This window comes from Heptranchias perlo, chromosome 6 (genome assembly GCF_035084215.1).
Source record: "Heptranchias perlo isolate sHepPer1 chromosome 6, sHepPer1.hap1, whole genome shotgun sequence".
Taxonomy (NCBI): Eukaryota; Metazoa; Chordata; class Chondrichthyes; order Hexanchiformes; family Hexanchidae; genus Heptranchias; species Heptranchias perlo.
Genome location: NC_090330.1, coordinates 37,196,125 through 37,218,825, shown reverse-complemented (window position 1 = coordinate 37,218,825; position 22,701 = coordinate 37,196,125). Strand labels below are relative to the sequence as shown.

Sequence of the window (22,701 nt, the reverse complement as noted above, 5' to 3'; positions counted from 1 at the left end):
TGATTGTGGTTGTTAGAGGCCCATCATCTAAGCCCTAGGACATTGCAGCAGGAATTCCTCAGGGCAGTGTCCTAGGCCCAAGTATCTTCAGCTACTTCAGCAATGACCTTTCCTCCATCATAAGGTCAGAAGTGGGGCTGTTTGTTGATGACTGAACAGTGTTAAGACATATTCAGAATTCCTCAACTAATGAAGCAGTCCATGCCCAGATGCAACAAGACCTGGACAACATGTTACCAAGCTTGAGCTGAGAGGTGGTAACATTTATGTCACACAAGTGTCTGGCAATGACAATCTCCAACAAGAGAGAACATAACCACCTCCCCATGACATTCAAGGGCATTACCATCACCAAATCCCCTACCATCAACATCCTGACGGTCACAAGTCACTAGAAGCTGAATTGGACCAACCATCTAAATGCCATGGCTACTAGAGCAGGTAAGAGGCTGGGTATTCCGTGACCTGAGTTCCCCAAAGCTTCTCTACCACCTACAAGGCACAAGTCAAGAATGTGATGGAATATTCTCCACTTGCCAGGATGGTGCAGCTCCAACAACACTCAAGAAGCTCAACACTATCCAGGACAAAGCAGCCCACTTGATTTAGTACCTCATCCACTGGCTTAAACATGCATCCTCTCCACAATCTGTGTACTGTGGCTGCAATGTGTACTATCTACAGGATGCAGTACAGCAACTACCAGGGCTTCTTTGGTATAGAAACACAGAAAATAGGAGTAGGCCATTCGGCCCTTCGAGCCTGCTCTGCCATTCAATATGATCATGGCTGATCCTCTATCTCAATACCATATTCCCATGCTCTCCCTATACCCCTTGATGCCTTTTGTGTTTAGACTTGTGTTTAGCACCTGTCAAACTCTTGACCTCCACTACTTAAGACAAGGGTATTAGGTGCATGGGAACACCCATCACCTTCCCTGCCAAGTTGCACACCATCCTGACTTAGACATATATTGCGGTTCCTTTGTGGTCGTTGGGTCTGGAACTCCCTACCTGACAACACTGAGGGAGAACCTTCACCACATGGATTGCAGCGCTTCAAGAAGGTAGGTCACCACCACCTTATCAAGGGCAACTAGGGACAGGCAATAAATTATGGCATTGCCAGTGATGCCCACAACCCGAGAATGAATTTTTAAAAACTTGCCGTCATGGTTTAAAAAGTGTTCCAATGGGTGTTACATTCTCAATGCTATGATATCGCCAGCTCAGACACCAGTCCCAGCTAAACTTGGTGCATTAAAATATTATTGACATCACAGAAATAGACACATATAAAAGCTTCCAGTACTGATACTCTGCCGCCTTTACAAAGTGCTCCATTCGAGACTACAACTCCCAGGAGACAATGCAGTAGGGCGGTTAACGGTTATTCTCAGCATCGAGGACCCACCCCCTCTCATCCTAGCCCGTGATTGGGCGGTGAATCTGCTCGCTTGTGATTGGTGTTTTGAATAAGATTGTGCTGAAGGTGGAGGAGATCGAACTTTATTTGCAATGGCGGCTGTTCGATTTGGTCTTTTAACCAACTGGCGAGCTGAGCGGGGTGGCAGTGTGCTATGGCTGCTGGTGAGTCATTAGTACCCGGTTAGTTGAGAGGCGGGTGGCGCGGTGTGGGTTCGGCTGTGAGGTTATCTGTAGAGGTCGATCGGGACGTGGTCCGGGTAGGGGGTACTTCGGCCAAGTTCCGATTGATGTCAGTTCAGTTACTTCAGATACAATTATAGCTTGTGCAAGGCTGTCTGTATGGAGGGAATGTTAGGAGTGTAACTGATATCAACCCAGTTAAACACGTGGAGCTGTTTTTCAACGGTGATATGTATATGTATCAAAAATTAAATCGAGACAAGGGTCACTCGTAATGAGCGAGATTTGTCCAGCCTCCATAGGTTAATAAATAGTGGACACCTGATGTGAAGAGCGAGAGCGAAGTTCAGTTGACCTTTTAAAAACGCTGGAAACATTGAAGTCAGTCAGCATCTGTGGAGAGAACAGAGAAGTTCAGTTCAGGTGAGGATCCTTAATCAGAACTGCTGGACCGATAAACAACAGCCACTCTTTATACAAAATACCATGAAATCAGAAGAATTATCTTTTCAAAAAAATTAGAAAAAGACTAGCAGTTATTGCCTGCTTTTTCCTGGATTTTGAATTAACAAGGAGCCAAATGGTTGTCAATCTGGGGAAACTTCCAACAAACAATAATCCTCCAGTTGCTTCAGGATTTATTTGGATCACTTCCCACTTAGCAGTGCGTTTAAAGAGAAAGGCTAGATTAACAGCTTAACATTTCAAATATGTCACTGGAGAGTAGCTAATTCTGTCTTTTTAAAATTTTGTTTCTCACTGCAGTACATTGGATGCAGCTGCATTAACACTGACATTTGCCTGAGGAAGGAGAAAATCTCCGAAAGCTTGTGAATTTAAAATAAAATTGCTGGACTATAACTTGGTGTTGTAAAATTGTTTACAATTGTCAACCCCAGTCCATCACCGGCATCTCCACATCATGACTCTGTCTTAAACATACTGCCAGTAGTATTGAGTTTTACATGCAGGAGTGTCTGAAAAGGGAAAACAAAATCTTTCCCTCCTCGCTGTGCATGACAGTCAACCAAGAGAACCTCATGGAAGGCAAATAGTGACTTGTCTCCACACCCGTGCTCTTCTGCAACTGCCTATGAAAGTGGTGCAGGTTGACTTGGCTTTTCTTAGGAAAGTCCTTTGTTCCATTCACCCTTACAAACCAGTTAAAGCTTGCTGTTTGTGGATGGAAATACTTTTCCTGTGAGTGCATTTCATTATATTAAGAGTAAAATTCTTCATGAATTGGGTAACTGGTGCTTTGACCTACTGTGCCACAGATGGGTGGATATGGGTTCCTGACTATTATTTTCCACATAGTTCATGATCTTGGCTGTGTTGTTAGAATGCACCTGATAGGAGTTGTGCATTTCACAAGGAAGAAAAACAGTTATGAAGGTTCCTAATAAGTTTGTCACAAATCAGTGTTCACTTGTTAGTTTTATTTATTTGCTTTCCAATTTTTTTCCTCCTTCCTGAAATGTTCAATCTTGTTAGAGTATATCTTCATGGGTCCTGCGGGCCCCTTGGTACCTCACTAAGTGATCATTAGTCATATGTGGTCCAAGATGGTGAGTGTCAGCAGGCTGTTTGACTGTGGGATATCACATTCAAGCATAATCCTGCATGATATCCACATGCATGCACTTTCCAGTAGGCGTCAGTGGATAGTGATCAAAAACTGGAAATGTAGCTGATTTTCCCCTCCCTACCCAGGTGTGCTGAGACCAATTATAGCCCCTCTACAGCCACCATAGCTGTTTAGCTAACTCAGAATCGAGCAGGAATTGAACCCGGGATCTTCTGGTATGTATGGCTCAGCTACGTGCTACATTTACCAAATGAGCTTAAATTTCAAGAGCCATTGGAGTAGTGAACATCTTTACTATAACATAAGATGTTTAACTTTTGTAACAAATGCTTCTGGCATATGATTTGAAAGAAGTTCATGATACGACCATTATAAACGTACAGAGTAGTTTCATATCTGGAACAAAAGTCATATTGCTTCATAATGGTGGATCGGAGGCCAAATGTCTTGTGACCAAAGATGGTGCAATAATAGCTGCTGTATTCAAAAAACAGCTGATTATTAGTCAGAGGAGAAATGTTTATCTTTCTCATGTTAGTTTTAGCTAATTGTCTCCCTCAAGGTTAAGAGTCCACAACAGTTTTGGTTGAGCCATTCCTTTCAATGGACCACATTCAATGTGCCAAACAAGTGCTTTCTTGTTTCACGCTTTATTATATTTTTATCATTTAGGGATTTGAGATTTCTTTGGTCATTTCTCATTCCAAAGTTGCTAGTGGATATGTAGCTACTATAGCTTTTTCTATATAGGAAAGACAAATTAACCTTTCTAGTATGAATATTAGCTTTTTCATATACAAAAGTATGTATATTTACTGACATTAACTTTCTTCAAAATTCTTGTGTTAACTATTAAAAAGAATTTGAGAGGTCAACAGTCTTTATTTCTCACATCACAACCCACACAGGGGGAGTCGATGACGAGTTCCTATTGACCTAATATGATGTTGGCTGCAGACTGCCCACAGTTGTCTATTTTGTTTGATCAGTTAAGATGATGTTTATGATTGGGTGCTGGCAGTTTTTTTTGAGGTTTCAACAGAAGCTTAATTGATAGTGATCTTGGAATAAACTAAACAAGTTGTGATTTTTATTTATTTTGGTTTTGAAATCTGCCCTCAAATACTCAAATGGTTAAGCTAACAACAGAAACTAATGCCAGAAGGTTGTCTAAATGTAAAAAAAATCCAGTATTCTTCCGTGGTTTGGACTTTGAGATAATGTCAAACATTTGACTGAATAACACACAGGACGTCATTCATTTTATTGCAATGAAAAAGGGAAAATAAATATTAGGAATTAATATGTACTAAATCATAAGTCTAAAAGAAATGAATACTTTTAGATAGGGATGTGTGGGAATGTTATTGGATATAAGGTTTTGCTGTACTAGATCATTCTTAAAGTACTATGCAGTTATAACCTTAGTTATCTTTAATGTGTTTTATCCCAGCTTGCAAAATGTAGGCACAGAGGATATTCATCTGGACCCACATTAAATGTAAGTACACTGCACTTCAAAACTCTTTTTTCAGATTTAATCTGTTAGTGAGCTTTATAGATTAGGATATTTTATCTGAAGTGTACACAATTACAAAATGACTATATTTACTTTAAAATGCACTGGTTTGAATCATAGTCAAATTTCTGAAGAGCAGTGTAAACAATAATGTCTCCCTGTGTGATTAAGTAAACAATCTTATTTTTAATCTGGGTCACTTAATGGGTTGTATTCTGTAAATGTAACTTTTCAAGTTCAAATTGAATGTTATATAAGGTTTTCTTTCTATCTTACCAGTCTGAGAGCTGAGTCTCTATAGCCCAGCTGATCCTGTTCCCAAATGAGCAGGCTGCGTTTGTTACTGTACCCTAGGAAAGTCCAGGACCGGAAAAGGTTAATTTGTTTGGTCCCAGACACTGATTACTTCCAATCATCCACTCGCTCAAATATGTATCCAATTCTCCCTTAAATTTTGACACACTATTTGCCTCCCTGAGCAATACATTCCACACGTTCACCACTGTGTAAAGGAGTTAAACTTAAACTATGCATCTTTCCGCTTCTAAGCTTGAGTCCGTGTGTCCTGGTTCTAGAGTTTGTGGCAATCACTAATATATTGTTTCAATTTATCTATTCCCTTAAGAATCTTGAATAATAATAATAACCATGTACTGCCTGGGTAGCAGAAATGTTTCTGTACTTGAAGCAGTGTGTATGTATGTATGTGCTGTTTAAATGTTTCAGTGTTCATGCTTTTCTAGTTACCAATCAAAAATATTTTGCCACCATGCATTTATATTAATTGGCTAGAGTTTCCCAGGAATCAATCAAAACACACTTTGTTGTCTCTCATGGAATGATAAATTTGTGGAAGGCGTTGATTAGGCTACAGTTAGAGTATCGTGTTCAGTTTTGGGCATCCAATCAGAGAAAGGGCATTAAAGCCATAGAGAATATATAGTGTAAATTCACTACGATGATACTGGAGATGGGAAACTATAATTATGAGAGATTTGAGATACTATTGAGGGACTATTTCCACCGTAGCAGGGAAAACTTGAGGTGATTTAATAGAGGATTTTAAAATTATGAAGGAGGTGAATAGGGAAGGAGGTGAGAATGATTGTCCTTGACATCAAGGCAGCATTTGACCGAGTGTGGCACCCAGGAGCCCTAGTAAAACTGAAATCAATGGGGAACAGGGGTATAAAACTCCAGTGGCAGGAGTCATACCTGGCACAAAGAAAGATGGTTGTGGTCTTTGGAGGCCAATCATCTCAGCCCCAGAACATCGCTGCAGGAGTTCCTCAAAGCAGCGTCCTATGCCCAGCTATCTTCAGCTGCTCGATTAATGATCTACTCTCCATCATAATGCTGGAATATGGGATTAGAGTAGACAGGGCTGATGGCTGGCGCGGACACGATGGGCCGAAGGGCCTCTATCCGTGCTGTATAACTCTATGACTCTATAAGGTCAGAAGTGGGACTGTTCACTGATGATTGCACAGCGTTCAGCTCCATTCGCAATTCCTCAGAAAATGAAGCAGTCCATGCCGCATACAGCAAGACCTGGAAAACGCGGCTGTAAGTGGCAAGTAACATTCATGCCACGCAAGTGTCAAGCAATGACCATCTCCAACAAGAGAGTGCATAATCACCTCCCCATGATGTTCAATGGCATTACCATTGCCATGTCCCCCACCATCAACACCCTGGGTGTTCACCATTGACAAGAAATTTAACTGGGCCAACTACATGAATGCAATGGCTACTAGAGCAGGTCAGCTGCTGGGTATTCTGCAGTGATTGGCTCACCTCCTGACTCCCTAGAGCGCCTCTTCCACCTGCAAGGCACAAGCCAGGAGTGTGATAGAATACTCTCCATTTGCCTGGGTGGGTGCAGCTGCAGCAACTCTCAAGAAGCTCAACACCATCCAGGACAAAGCAGCCTGGTTGATCGGCAGCCCATCCTCCAGTTTAAATATCCACCCCTGGCATAACATGGTTGCAATGTGTACTACCTACAGGATGCACTGCAGCAACTCGCTACGACTCCTTTGGCAGCACTTCCTCCACCACTTAAAAGGACAAAAGTAGCCGGTGCATGGGAACACCATCACCTTCACGATCCCAACCAAGTAACACACCATTCTGATTTGGGCATATATCATTATCGCTGGGTTAAAATCCTGGAGCTCCCTAACAGCATTGTGGGAGCACCTTCACCACACGGTTGAAGAAGCTGACCCACCACCACCTTCTCAAGGGCAACTAAGGATGGGCAATAAATGCTGGCCTTGTCAGCGATGCCCACATCCCACGAATGAATTTTAAAAAAGACTCTTTGCTCTGGTTGGATAGTCTGTGATGGGTGGTCATCAATTTTAAACAGTCACAGAGTGAGAAGAGAGTTTAGGAGAATTTTTTTTTACACAGAGGGTTGTTGTAGCAGAGGATGTTTTGCTGTAGAGAATAATTGAGGCAGGGACCTTTGCACCTTTTTAAAGGAAAATTAGATATATATTTGAAGCATAGGAAGGTACAAAGCTTATGGGGAGAGAGTGGGATTAGTTTTGGATTGCTCTAGCAAAGAACTGGCATACACATGATGACTGGCCTCCTTCTGTATTGTAAATTTCTATGGTGCGGTGGTATGCATTCGCTGAGCAAGACCAATGCTACTGGATTTTAAAAATTTGGTACTATCACAGTACTTGTGATTCTCCCAACTCTGCAAAATGAAGGAACAGATCATCTGTTCTCAATATCCACATGATCATGATAGTATGAATTTTGCACGTTTTTTTCTGATTTGTAGCAGATAATTCTTGCATTGTTTCCTTACCATGGTGCCTTGTAGCATTGAATCATACCATCTTGGTACATAGTTTCATGCTCCCAGTATTGCCCTGCCTCTGAAATGGCCTAGCAAACCACTCAGTTGTACAGTCCTGCTACAAAAAGACATGAGAATAAAACTGGACGGACCACCCGGCATCGGACCACTAGGCACCGGATACAACAAAGGCAAACCAAGCCCAGTCGACCCTGCAAAGTCCTCCTCACTAACATCTGGGGACTTGTGCCAAAATTGGGAGAAGCTGTCCCACAGACTAGTCAAGCAACAGCTGACATAGCCATACTCTCAGAATCATACATTTCAGCCAACATCCCAGACTCCATCGCCATCCTTGGGTATGTTCTGTCCCACTGGCAGGACAGACCCACCAGAGGTGGCGGCACAGTGGTATACAGTCAGGAGGGAGTGGCCCTGGGAGTCCTCAACATTGACTCCGGGCCCCATGAAGTCTCATGGCATCAGGTCAAACATGGGTAAGGGAACCTCCTGCTGATTACCACCTACTGCCCTCCCTCAGCTGATGAATTGGTACTCCTCCATGTTGAGCACCACTTGGAGGAAGCACTGAGGGTAGCAAGGGCACAGAATGTACTCTGGGTGGGGGACTTCAATATCCATCATCAAAAGTGGCACGGTAGCACCACTACTGACCGAGCTGGCACATGGGAACACCATGACCTGCATATTCCCCTCCAAGTCACTCACCATCCTGACTTGGAAATATATCGCTGTTCCTTCATCGCCGCTGGGTCAAAATCCTGGAACTCACTACCTAACAGCACTGTGGGAGAACCGTCACCACATGGACTGCAGCGATTCAAGAAGGCGGCTCACCACCACCTCCTGAAGGGCAATTAGGGATGGGCAATAAACGCTGGCTTTGCCAGCAATGCCCACATCCCATGAATGAATTTTTTAAAAAATGCAATGATAATCGATCCCAGAGGGATCAGTTACCTTAACTAAATGACCCTGATGTTCCCTTGGATCAATGAGCCGATTTGAGCCTCCTGTTACCTTTTTGGAGCAACAGGGTGCTGCTTTGAGTTTCCATATGAGCCAGCGGGATGGACACCTCTGTTGTGCCACAAGTGTAGGTGCGTGCCCCAATTATTTAAATAGGATTGGGTACAGGATCATTGGCGAATGGAAGTGGTGGGCATAAGTTCTGCACTGCTATACCTTTGATGGTGCTATGGCACTGCCAGATTTCCACCAGATAGTGTCCATTTTATCTATTTTTCCCATTTATCTTTCCCTTTAGCAACCAGAGCATAAAATGGGATTATGTGGAAAATTCTTCAGAGAATAGTTTCAAAGCAGTTAAAACAGTAAATAGAACAATGGTCATGGAAAACCAATTGCTGATGTGTTAGCAATTCCTACTTGGTCTGGACTAAGTGAGGAAGCAGTTTAACTATAAGTGTATGTGTAATTTTTAAAACCATTTAATGGAATTCTGCAGGCTAGCAGTGATAATACTAAATGACTCTAGCAAGTGCCCAGTGTATTGTGCTCACAACTTTTCTTCCCCCTCACCTCTTTTACCAATTTTCTCCCATTTCTCCTCTGTTAGCTTGCATTTATATAGCACATTTAATGTAGAAAGATGTCCCAAGGTATTTCATGGAAGCATAAGGATCAAAATTGGATGCCGAGTCAAAGGAGGAGATATTGAGTGACCAAAAGCTTGGTCATAGACGTGGATTGTAAAGCAGCTTTTAAAGGAGATGGAGTTGGAGAATCGGCGGAATTTAGAGAAGGAATTTTAGACTGAGGAACCTACTCAGCTGACAGGATGGCCTGGGGTACGGTTCTCTAGGCACTCCAATACCTTTCACAAGTGGCTAATTTTCATGTGTGACAGGGAATGTCGGCAGCTTATTTGACTGCGCTCGATCATTACAGCTGAAACAGATCTCCTCACCTGACATGCATTCACAGCATTTTCCAGCAGGGGTTACTGGACAGTGATCAGGAGTGAGAACCATGCCTGATTTTGCTTCTATTAACCAAGGGGCACTGAGGCCGATTACACCTCCTCTACCACTGCTCAGCTAAGATCAACTAACAACTCCGACAAGAAATCTAACCTACTATCTCATCTTTCTGGCTCCAATATTCACTGCCTTAAATAGTTGACATCTCGGTAGAATCCTATAAAAATACTTTCTAAGGGACATAATATATTTAGTCTACCTCATTTAAAATTTCAGTTACAATTGAACATCTATATTAATACCAGACTTCAATGTTTTTAAAAATACAGGAGGTGATCATTGCAAGTGCAGCCAGAACCCCCATTGGATCATTTAAGGGATGCCTTTCTTCATTAACAGCCACTCAGCTTGGTTCAATTTCGATAAGAGCTGCCATTGAACGAGCAGGTATGAGTGTATCTTCTATTCTTCATTGAATTAAAAACATTTCCTTCAGCTTTAGTTGCCCTTTTTTTTTGCAGAATAGAGCTACAGAATAAAAATGAGATGCATTTATAAAAGGAAATTGGTAAGATGAAATGGCAAACTTTATAATGCTGGACAGGCAGAAAAAAAGAGATGTAATGTAACAAAAGTGAAAGTTAAATGTAACTTGAGAAGTAACTACTTCAGACTTCAAATTCATTAATAGACTCAGCTGAAGCATTTTTCAAAAATATATCACCGTTTTATTGTTCAAGCAAAAAAGTAGAGTAATATAGGCATGGTACCATGATATGAGGAAGGTGGAAGTTGTTTGTGAGCTGAGTAGCACTTTTTTCCTATTCCAGTTTCCAAAGTTCTTTACCTGTGCTAACATGATACCTTGTAGTCGCCAACATATTAATGATGTCTGGTGGTGGCTGTGATTGTACTACAGATCACAAAAGAACACCAATACATGCTAAGTAATTTGCACAGTTTGACAAACAAAGCAGCCTTAGGATGTTTGTGTTTCGCTGTGCAAAATTGCAGAACTATGTGAAAGAGTTCATAGAAACTTCATTATTTGTTTTGGCTTGAATATTCACAGTAAGACTCGACTGAGAGACTTTCATAAATTACATTTGATGCTAGGAAGCTTAACAAGAAAAATATAATGTGGAAATTCACATGTTAAACCATCAATGGTTTCTGGGAAAAATCAGCATCAAACTTACATTGTGAGAAACATTTTAATAATTCTGAACACAATTTTGATTTATGAGTTAATAATATAATGAAGTTACTCTAGTATAGGGTCGATACTGGTTTTTCAAGTGTTAGCATGATGTGACTCTTGTTTATAGATTCTTTTTAAAAACGTAATTTGCCAAGTTTATTACCTTTTTTAAAGGTGGGGTAAGTGCACAAAGCAATGCATTTTTCTCTAGTATATCTGTACTGATTTGTAAGCTAGGAGGTACATAAGAGCAGATTGAAATGATTTACCAAATATTTCCTTCCCTCTATATTGTGAAGTGCATGGCTTCTACTTGACATTGCTCCATTGGCACAGCTGAGAGCAAAAATCATGGGATGAACTTAAATCCTACTGATCTATAGCACAGTACATTGGACTATTAGTCGACTGCACTAATATCACAGTAGGTACAGTATAGGAGGAGGCCATTCAGCCCATCATGCCTGTGCTGGCTCTTTGAAAGAGCTATCCAATTAGTCCCATTTCCCCTGCTCTTTCCCTGTAGCCCTGTACATGTTTTCCCTTCAAGTATGTATCCAATTCCCTTTTTGAAAGTTACTATTGAATCTGCTGCCACCACCCTTTCAGGCAGTGCATTCCAGATAATTACAACTTGCTGCATAAATGATTAATCCATATTTCTGTAGGCCAAAAGATATAAGGAATTTTTCCATTGAAATCTTAACACATTGCAATGTTTATGTTCTACAGGTGTGTAAGTTATTTAAATATTTATATGTAGTAGAATTTGGTGCATAATAGTAATATATTGGTTTAATTAACAGGGATTCCTCCAGAAGAAGTGAAAGAAGTGTATATGGGCAATGTTCTACAGGCTGGGGAAGGGCAGGCTCCTGCTAGACAATCTGCCCTTGGTGCAGGTAATGTACTGCAGTTCATATAACTAGGTGGAAGAATTTGGAGCAGACTTTTGGGTTTGGTCATAAATAAAATTCTGACACTAGCTGTGTTGGTTAAATGTCAGAGAAACCAGTTATTCTAAAAGTTCTAGATGACTAAAAGTTCTGGATGATATTTGACGTTGGAAAACATATTTCTCTTGATTTAGGCTTACCAGTCTCCACACCTGCAACAACAGTCAACAAGGTCTGTGCCTCTGGAATGAAGTCAGTCATGCTGGCAGCGCAAAGTCTTATGTGTGGACATCAGGTATTTTTGTTTTGTGCATTGATGAAGATTCGTGTGATTTTTTTTTTAAGGTTCTGGTTGCTAATTAATCCAAAATTTGGTTTCTATTGTAGTGAATTGTTCTTAATCTACTTGTTTTCCAAGTAGGGTTGCTTGTAGAATCTAATACAGTATGTAAAAGCAGTAACATAGCTGAAAGCTCAATGGCGAAAATCCCTAAAACATATTTAAAGTAAGGTTAAATACACTTTTTTTATGAATCCACTGTTCATATTTTTCCTTTTTTCAATGTAAATATCATTGATATCAGTTTTTTCCCTGCACCTCAGGAGGTAATGGTTGCTGGTGGGATGGAGAGTATGTCTAATGTACCATATGTAATGGGCAGAGAACCACCAACTTATGGAGGTGTAAAATTGGAGGACCTGATTGTAAAGGATGGGTTAACAGATGTCTACAACAAAATTCATATGGCAAGTATTCCCTTTTCTGTAAACTTGTTTCTTCGCAATTTGTTGTATTTATGCATTGGAAATGGAGCCAGATATTGAATATCTTTTGCAAAATCTAATTTGAACTTACTCCAGTGCTGTGATCTGAAGTATGCATTGGATAACTTAAGTGCAGAAACAGTATTGTTTACTGGAATCTCCCTCTCATTACGTTCAGACTGTGGAAGGGAGTTTAGGTTGGCTAGCAGCAGTCATTTATATTCTTTTAAAATATTTGATGCAATTTCTCTGCAGTTATATTTTATTACTTCATGCATACAACTTAGATTTTGGCTACCTATGTGTGTTTAAAAGGATTTCCCTGCATGCATTTCTAAATATGTTTCCTGGCTGAGTCCAGAATTCCCTAGATTCTAGAATGGTCTCAATGGATTGAAAGATAGCAAATGTAACACTGCTATTCAAGAAAGGAGGGAGAGGGAAAACAGGGAACTACAAGCCAGTTAGCCTGACATCAGTCGTTGGGAAAATGCTGGAATCCATTATTAAGGAAGTGGTAACGGGGCACGTAAATCATCATATGATTAGGCAGAGTCAACATGGTTTTATGAAAGGGAAATCATGTTTGACAAATTTATTAGAGGTTTTTGAGGCTGTAACTAGCAGGATAGATAAAGGGGAACCAGCGGGTGTAGTATATTTGGATTTTCAAAAGGCATTCGATAAGATGTCACGCAAAAGGTTGTTATACAAGATAAGGGCTCATGGGGTTGGGGGCATGGATAGAGGATTGGTTAACTGACAGAAAACAGAGTGTATTAATAAACGGGTCATTTTCAGGTTGGCAGGCTGTAACTAGTGGGGTGCCGCAAGGATCAGTGCTTGGGCCTCAGCTATTTACAATCTGTATTAATGGGACCGAGTGTAATGTACCCAAATTTACTGATGATACAAAGCTAGGTGGGAAAGTAAGCTGTGAGGAGGGCACAGAGCCTGGAAAGGGATATAGACAGGCTAAGTGAGTGGGCAAGAAGGTGGCAGATGGAGTATAATGTGGGGAAATGTGAGGTTATTTACTTTGGTAGGAAGAATAGAAAAACTGAATATTTTCTGGTAAGAAAGTATCAAATGTTGGTGTTCATAGAGATTTGGGTGTCCTTGTACAGGAAACACAAAGTTAACTTGCAGGTACAGCAAGCAATTAGGAAGGCAAATGGTATGTTGGCCTTTATTGCAAGGGGGTTGGAGTATGATAGTAAGGAAGTCTTGCTACAATTGTACAGGGCTCTGGTGAGACCACACCTGGAGTATTGTGTACAGTTTTGGTGTCCTTACCTAAGGAAGGATGTACTTGCCTTAGAGGCAGTGTAACGAAGGTTCATTAGATTGATTCCTGGGAGGAGAGGGTTGTCCTATGAGGAGAGATTGAGTAAAATGGGCCTATATTCTCAGGAGTTTAGAAGAATGAGAGGTGATCTCATCGAAATGTATAAAATTCTTAAAGAGCTTGACAAGGTAGATGATAGGCTTTTTCCCCTGGCTGGAGAGTCTCGAACTAGGGGACACAGTCTCAGGATAAGGGGTCAGCCATTTAGAACTCAGATGAGGAGGAATTTCTTCACTCAGAGGGTTGTGAATCTTTGGCAATCTCAACCCCAGGGGACTGTGGATGCTGAGTCATTGAGTATATTCAAGGCTGAGACCAATAGATTTTTGGACTCTTAAGGGAATCAAGGGATATGGGGATTGGGCGGGAAAGTGGAGTTGAGGTCGAAGATCAGCCATGATCTTACTGAATGGCGGAACAGGCTCGAGGGGCCATATGGCCTACTCCTGCTCCTGCTATCTATTTCTTATGTTCTTGAGATTGCTGTCTAGCTTGTCATCCTAAGGCTTTTTTTCTAAGGAAGTGTAAAGTAAAATAAAATAATAATGAAGGTCGGGGGGTGGTGGGGGGAGTCACAAATTCCATACTTGGGGAAATAAAGGGTGCCACAATATGGTGATTAAAAGTATCGGTTCCTGTAAGGTGTTTCAAAGAATGTTTTGGTACTAGAGTTGCTAGTCCAGCCCACAGACAACGGCTTGATCATTGACTTTTTAGAAACCGAAGAAACTTAATTTTGTGAATGAATATTACTCAATAAATCTAGTGCTGTTCAGAGCAGGTTGACTTGAAAGGGAAAATAACTGGATATGCTGAAAAACACATACCAGCTTTCAGTGATCAATCTCCTAAGCTGTGATGATAAAACTGTCCATGTGGAAAGTCAAATATGCACATTTCATTAAAAAGAAATGGAATCATTTTTAAAAAGATGCATTGTTAAGGTCAATTAGTTTCCAATTTTTGCAGTCTAACAAAGACTCTCCGCTCTTGTGAATAATTGATTTAGTAAACATTAACTGCTCAGTATCAGTTGTAATGTTTGGCATAAATTAATTTAAATTGCAAACTACAAGTTTAATATTGATTTTCATTCTGATTTCCGAGCATATTTTATATATAATGTATAATCACATTAATGTTATTGTCAACTGCATCCTGAAAGTAACATGGAATAAATAGCTAGGGAAGTTGTAAAACCATATTCTGTAAACTTTTCAGGACTACAAAATGATTAAATGGGGTAGAGGAGCAAAGGGATCTAGGGGTACACATGCATAAATCATTAAAAGTAGCAACGCAAGTTAACCAGGCCATAAAAATGCAAACAAAGCACTGGGGTTAATTTCTTGAGGAATAGAATTGAAAAGCAGGGAAGTTATATTAAACTTGTATAGAACCTTGGTTAGACCACATTTAAGAGGACTATACATCGTTCTGGTCTCCATATTACAAAAAGGATATAGAGGCACTGGAGAAGGTGCAAACAAGATTTATAAGGATGATACCAGAACTGAAAAAGGTTATAACTATCAGAAAAGACTGAGCAAACTGTGGCTCTTTTCTCTAGAAAATAGAAGGCTGAGGGGTGACCTAATAGAGGTCTTTAAAATTATGAAGGGGTTTGATAGGGTAGACGTAGAGATGTTTCCACTTGTGGGGGAGTCCAAAACCATAGGAACAGGAGTAGGCCATTCAGCCCCTCGTGCCTGCTCCGCCATTTGATAAGATCATGGCTGATCTGTCATCTAGCTCCATATACCTGCCTTTGGCCCATATCCCTTAATACCTTTGGTTGCCAAGAAGCTATCTATCTCACATTTAAAGTTAGCAATTGAGCTAGTATCAATTGCCGTTTGCGGAAAAGAGTTCCAAACTTCTACCACCCTTTGTGTGTAGAAATGTTTTCTAATCTCACTCCTGAAAGGTCTGGCTCTAATTTTTAGACTGTGCCCCCTACTCCTAGAATCCCCAACCAGCAGAAATGAGTTTCTCTCTATCCACCCTATCTGTTCCCCTTAATATCTTATAAACTTCGATCAGATCACCCCTTAACCTTCTAAACTCCAGAGAATACAACCCCAATTTGTGTAATCTCTCCTCATAACTTAACCTTTGAAGTCCGGGTATCATTCTAGTAAACCTACGCTGCACTCCCTCCAAGGCCAATATGTCCTTCCGAAGGTGCGGTGTCCAGAACTGCTCACAGTACTCCAGATGCGGTCTAACCAGGGTTTTGTATAGCTGCAGCATAACTTCTGCCCCCTTGTACTCCAGCCCTCTAGATATAAAGGCCAGCATTCGATTAGCCTTATTGATTATTTTCTACACCTGTTCATGACACTTCAATGATCTATGTACCTGAACCTCTAAGTCCCTTTGGACATCCACTGTTTTTAACTTTTTACCATTTAGAAAGTACCCTGTTCTATCCTTTTTTGATCCAAAGTGGATGACCTCACATTTGTCTACCTTGAATTCCATTTGCCACAGTTTTGCCCATTCACCTAATCTATCAATATCCCTTTGTAATTTTATGTTTTCATCTACACTGCTTACAATGCCACCAATCTTTGTGTCATCGGCAAACTTAGATATGAGACTTTCTATGTCTTCATCTAAGTTGTTAATAAATAATGTGAATAATTGAGGCCCCAAGACAGATCCCTGCGGGACTCCACTAGTCACATCCTGCCAATGTGAGTACTTACCCATTATCCCTACTCTCTGTCGCCTTTCGCTCAGCCAACTTCCTAACCAAGTCCGTACTTTTCCATCAATTCCATGGGCTTCTATCTTAGCTAACATCTCTTATGTGGGACCTTATCAAATGCCTCCTGGAAGTCCATATAAATAACATCCATTGACATTCCCCTGTCCACTACTTTAGTCACCTCTTCAAAAAATTCAATCAGGTTTGTCAGGCACGACCTACCTTTCACAAATCCATGCTGGCTCTCTCTGATTAGCTGAAAATGCTCGAGGTGTTCAGTCACCCTATCCTTAATTATAGACTCCAGCAATTTCCCCACAACAGATGTTAGGCTAACTGGTCTATAATTCCCTGGTTTCCCTCTCTCTCCTTTCTTAAAAAGCAGAGTGACATGTGCAATTTTCCAATCTAGAGGGACAGTTCCTGAATCTAGAGAACTTTGAAAGATTATAGTTAGGGCATCTGCAATGTGCTCACCTACTTCCTTTAAAACCCTGGGATGGAAACCATCTGGTCCTGGGGATTTGCCACTCTTTAGTGCTATTATTTTCTTCATTACTGTTGCTTTACTTATGTTAATTTTATCGAGTCCCTGTCCCCGATTCAATATTAGTTTTCTTGGGATTTTCGGCATGCTATCCTCTTTTTCTACTGTAAATACTGACGCAAAGTAATTGTTCAACATGTCCGCCATTTCCCCATTGTCAATGACAATATCCCCACTTTCAGTTTTTAAGGGGCCAACACTGCTCTTGACCACCCTCTTTTTCCTAATATAACTATAAAAGTTCTTCGTATTGGTTTTGATATCCCTTGCTAGTTTCTTTTCATACTCTCTTTTCATACCCCATTTGTAGCTCTTACTATCTGTTTTGTAATCCTTTGTTGATCTTTGTATCTTTCCCATTCGCCAGGATCTGTGCCATTTTTTTGCCTTTTTGTATGCCCTTTCCTTATGTCTTATACTGTCCCTTACCTCTTTAGTTGTCCATGGCTGTTTTTTTTGGCAAGTAAAGTTCTTGCTCCTCAGGGGTATAAACCGGTTCTGTATCTCGTTAAATGTTTCTTTAAACATTTCCCACTGATCATCAGTCGTTTTACCCTTAACAGATTTGCCCAGTTTACTGTGGACAGTCTCTGTCTCATCCCATTGAAGTCGGCCTTACCCAAGTCTAGAATCTTAGCAGCTGATTCACTTTTTTCCCTTTCAAACACTACATTGAACTCCATCATGTTATGATCGCTATTGGATAGATGTTCACGCACAGTTAAGTCGTTAACTAAATCTGGTTCATTACTCATTACTAAATCTAGTATGGCTTGCCCCCTTGTTGCCTCTAGGACATATTGCTGTAGAAAACGATCCCGGACACACTCAAGAAATTCACTACCTTTCTGACAGTTGCTAGTCTGCTTTTCCCAATCTATGTGAAGGTTAAAGTCCCCCATTAAGACCACTATGCCTATGTTACACCAGGGGCCATAAATATAAGATAGTCACTAATAAATCCAATAGGGAATTCAGGAGAAATTTCTTTGCTCAGAGTGGTGAGAATGTGGAACTTGCTACCACAAGAAATAGTTGAGGCAAATAGCATAAATGCTTTTAAGGGGAATATGGATAAACATATGAGGGAGAAAGGAATATTAGGACATGTTGATGGGTTAGGTGAAGAAGGCTCGTGTGGAGCATAAACCCCGGCATGGAACTGTTGGGCTGAATGACCTGTTTCTGCTGTAAATTTTATGTAATTCTATTATTATTCACTATGTGCACAAATCGTTGAAGGTGTCAGGGCGAGTTGAGAAAGTGGTTAAAAAAGCATACGAGATCCTGGGCTTTATAAATAGAGGCATAGAGTGCAAAAGTATGGAAGTCATGTTGAAGCTTTATAAAACACCGGTTCGGCCACAACTGGAGTATTGTGTCCAGTTCTGGGCACCGTGCGTGTAGAGAGAGAGACTAGAATGATTCCAGGGAAGAGGGACTTTAGTTACATGGATAGACGAGAGAAGTTGGGGTTGTTCTCCTTTGAACAGAGATGGTTGTGAGGAGATTTGATAGAGGTATTCAAAATCATGAAGGGTCGAGACAGAGTAGATAGAGAGAAACTTCCCATTGGCGGAAGGGTCAAGAACCAGAGAACATAGATTTAAGGTGATTGGCAAAAGAACCAAAGGTGACATCAGGAAAAACATCTTTACAGAGAGTGGTTAGGATCTGGAATGCACTGCCCGAGGGGTTGGTGAAGGCAGATTCAATCGTGGCCTTCAAAAGCGAACTGGATAAGTATTTTGAAAGGAAAACATTTCCAAGGCTACAGTGAAAGGGCAGGAGTGGGACAAGCTGGATTGCTCTTGCATAGAGCCGGTGCTGACTTGATGGGCTGAATGGCCTCCTTCCATGAATCTTGTATTTTATTTGTATAATTCTGATTTGTTACAGGGTAACTGTGCTGAGAATACTGCAAAGAAATTTAATATTTCACGTGAAGAACAAGATACTTATGCAATTAGTTCATATACTAGAAGCAAAGCATCTTGGGATTCAAAGATCCTGGTAAAAGAAGTGGTTTCTGTTAGCATTCCACAAAAAGGTAATTGTGCACAGTCTTTCTGTTATCCTCCTTCAGTGTATTTTTCCCATAAATTTTGTATATAATCCTTGGAATGTTTGTATCCACAAAGTTAAAACATGCATTGCAGTTTTTACTGTGTGCATCTTATATCCTGCACTGTGGTCTCCTGAGTGCCTACAAAGGAATAATTTTGTTTAACAGTATTTATCATATGGAACTGTACTGATGCTGGATGTGGGTTCCTGTCTGAAATTTCCCATGAAGCAAGCTCCTATCTGCTGGAAGTGTCAAGTATAAGCTAGGCATTTTTCCCAAAAGGAAGAAAATTTGGAAGGGTGAGTTGTTATACATAGATAGTTGGTCCCTTGCACGCGTTGCTTTGTCCTTTTTAAGAGGTATCAAGCAGAGTCTAGGGACCTAATGCAGGAAGCAAGGGATGGAAAACCCTGAATCAGTATCATGCTCCAAATGTTGACTCAAGTGTGTAACGATCTATGGAACAGAGCGTCAATTTGACCTCCCACCTAAGAAATTCGATTCACTCCACGTGATATCAAGAAACGGCTGAGTGCACTGGATACAACAAAGGCTATGGGCCCCGACAACATCCCGGCTGTAGTGCTGAAGACTTGTTCTCCAGAACTAGCCGCGCCTCTAGCCAAATTGTTCCAGCTACAACACTGGCATCTACCTGACGATGTGGAAAATTGCCCAGATATGTCCTGTCCACAAAAAGCAGGACAAATCCAATCCGGCAAATTACCGGCCTATCAGTCTACTCTCAATCATCAGCAAAGTGATGGAAGGTGCCGTCGACAGTGCTTTCAAGCGGCACTTACTCACCGATAACCTGCTGACCGATGCTCAGGTTGGGTTCTGCCAGGACCACTTGGCTCCAGACCTCATTACAGCCTTGATCCAAACGTGGACAAAAGAGCTGAATTCCAGAGGTGAGGTGAGAGTAACTGCCCTTGACATCAAGGCTGCATTTGTCCGAGTGTGGCACCAAGGAGCCCTAGTAAAATTGAAGTCAGTGGGAATCGGGGAAAACTCTTGAGTGGCTGGAGTCATACCAAGCACAAAGGAAGATGGTAGTGGTTGTTGTTGGCTAATCATATCAGCCCCAGGAGTTCCTCAGAGCAGTGTCCTAGGCCCAACCATCTTCAGCTGCTTCATCAATGACCTTCCCTCCATCATAAGGTCAGAAATGGGGATGTTCGCTGATGATTGCAGTGTTCAGTTCCATTTGCAACCCCTCAGATAACGAAGCAGTCCGTGCCCGCATGCAGCAAGACCTGCACAACATCCAGGCTTGGGCTCATAAGTGGCAGGTAACATTCGTGCCAGACGAGTGCCAGGCAATGAACATCTCCAACAAGAGAGAATCTAACCACCTCCCCTTGACATTCAACGGCATCACCATCGCCAAATCCCCCACCATCAACATCTTGGGGGTCACCATTGACCAGAAACTTAACTGGACCAGCCACATAAATACTGTGGCTACGAGAGCAGGTCAGAGGCTGGGTATTCTGCGGCAAGTGACTCACCTGACTCCCCAAAGCCTTTCCACCATCTACAAGGCACAAGTCAGGAGTATGGTGGAATACTCTTCACTTGCCTGGATGACTGCAGCTCCAACAACACTCAAGAAGCTCGACACCATCCAGGACAAAGCAGCCCGCTTGATTGGCACCCGAACCACCACCCTAAACTTTCACTCCCTCCACCAACCGACTCACCGTGGCTGCAGTGTGTACCATCCACAGGATGCATTGCAGCAACTCGCCAAGGCTTCTTCGACAGCACCTCCCAAACCCACGACATCTACAACCTAGAAGGACAAGAGCAGCAGGCACATGGGAACACCACCACCTGTATGTTCCCCTCCAAGTCTCACCATCCCGACTTGGAAATATATCGCCGTTCCTTCATCGTCGCTGGGTCAAAATCCTGGACCTCCTACCTAACAGCACTGTGGGAGAACAGTCACCACACGGACTGCACCACCATCTTCTCAAGGGCAATTAGGGATGGGCAATAAATGCTGGCCTTGCCAGTGACACCCACATCCCATGAACAAATTTTTTTGAAATTGCATAACTGGGGTAGGAAAACAATGGAGAAAATGAACTTTGAACAAATCCTCCCCCTTTCAAAATATTTCATTAAGTCTTGGAGGAAAGTGTAGTTCTTTTTCAATAATGTCTTTGCAGTTTTTAGTATCTCCATAAAGCTCCTGCTTCTCATCTTAGTTAGAATGGGATTATCTACTGAAGCCTATGGCTTGTTTGTTTATTTTTTTGATTATCTACTTTTTAAAAATGCAACAAATGATTTGCATTCATCAGGAATTTATAATACTCTTCTTCGATGCTGCTGAACAGTTCTCGTTTAAAGAATTTTCAGTATGGTTCATAAGGAGATTAACTTCATACCGGTGAAACACTAGTGTAAGCCATATCTAGATGGACTTCGTTCTAATACCTCACACTCGTAGACACAATATAAGAAAAGGCTCGTCTGCTCTAATTTCTAGCCTCTAATTGATATCTGTTGCAACCTTTTTTCCCCCCTCGTCAGTACTACCATGGTTGGTGTTCCCCCTGAATTTTTTTCTTGTGTTCCTTCGAAGGTCCAAATACCCTATTGAAGAATATATTTGGGGAAAGGGGTGGATGATATTCCTTGTGGGATAGAACAGTATTTGCACTTTATTAATGAAAGAAATAAAGAATTAAAACCCATTTACCTGAATGAAATTTGTATGCTAGTTTTTAAATGTGATACATAATTGATCATGGTATTCATTACTGAAATAATTTCATCCTATAATTTGTGTTCAATGTTTGAGGTCAAATGTTACATTATATATTTCTTGTTAGGGTGTAGAGACTCTGTGAACTTGATATGATATGGCTGTGGCAATGCTCACACCTGAATATAATGTAAAAATTTACTTCAGCTGTCCTTTTGTAGATTACCAACAAGAATGTTGTGTTGTGCTGTCCCAAGTTGAAGTGTTCTATTTCCCCAGTTCATAGATCAGAATGGTGATTGTTTCTCCTCTTAACTCAGGTAAACCAGATCTTGTGATCAGTGAAGACGAAGAGTACAAACGTGTGGACTTTACTAAAGTTCCAAAGGTCAAACCAGTCTTCCAGAGAGAAAATGGTAGGTACATCTATACGAATAGTTTATAATACTTGCCTGAATAAAAATAAATTATTCATAAATATTAAATTACTTCATGTCTTTAAAAATATATCTAATCATAAATTGGTAGATTTTAATGAGATCTTGTGATTTATTCAGAGTTGAAATATTTCTAAAAGGAATATAAACCTCAATTTACATGCAGTTGGAAATTTGTAGATAAGAATAGTGTGGTCTGGTCTACATTCTTCCCACAATCAGTACCAGCAGACCGTAGAATAATGTATACTATTTGTCTCAGTGCTGTTTGTTTAATCTTGTCTGCAAAATGGTTGGTGTGTTTGCCTACATAAGTCACTGCATTGCAAAGTAATTTGTATGTGATTTGCTTTGAGATGTTTGAGACACATGGTAAAGCAATGTATGAATGCATCTTTTTTCTTTTAAAATATTTAACAGTTCATTTACCTAAAATTTACAGTTAACTGCGTAATCAGGTTTTATCAATACAGTGATACAAATGGTGCTATGTATGAGCTGTAAA

At 40.9% G+C, this 22,701-nt stretch overlaps 1 protein-coding gene across 1 annotated transcript in view; it reads left to right on the top strand.

The window, feature by feature from the left end:
* Positions 1-1,460: 1,460 nt before the first annotated feature.
* The window catches only part of acat1 (acetyl-CoA acetyltransferase 1), a 29,498-nt gene continuing 8,257 nt past the window's right edge, over positions 1,461-22,701 (top strand). The window contains exons 1-8 of the mRNA XM_067986129.1: positions 1,461-1,592; positions 4,652-4,699; positions 9,829-9,946; positions 11,507-11,602; positions 11,791-11,891; positions 12,200-12,343; positions 18,869-19,019; positions 22,080-22,175. Of these exons, the coding sequence (XP_067842230.1) occupies positions 1,521-1,592; positions 4,652-4,699; positions 9,829-9,946; positions 11,507-11,602; positions 11,791-11,891; positions 12,200-12,343; positions 18,869-19,019; positions 22,080-22,175 (826 nt within the window). The 5' untranslated portion in view covers positions 1,461-1,520. The remainder of the gene's footprint in view (positions 1,593-4,651; positions 4,700-9,828; positions 9,947-11,506; positions 11,603-11,790; positions 11,892-12,199; positions 12,344-18,868; positions 19,020-22,079; positions 22,176-22,701) is intronic.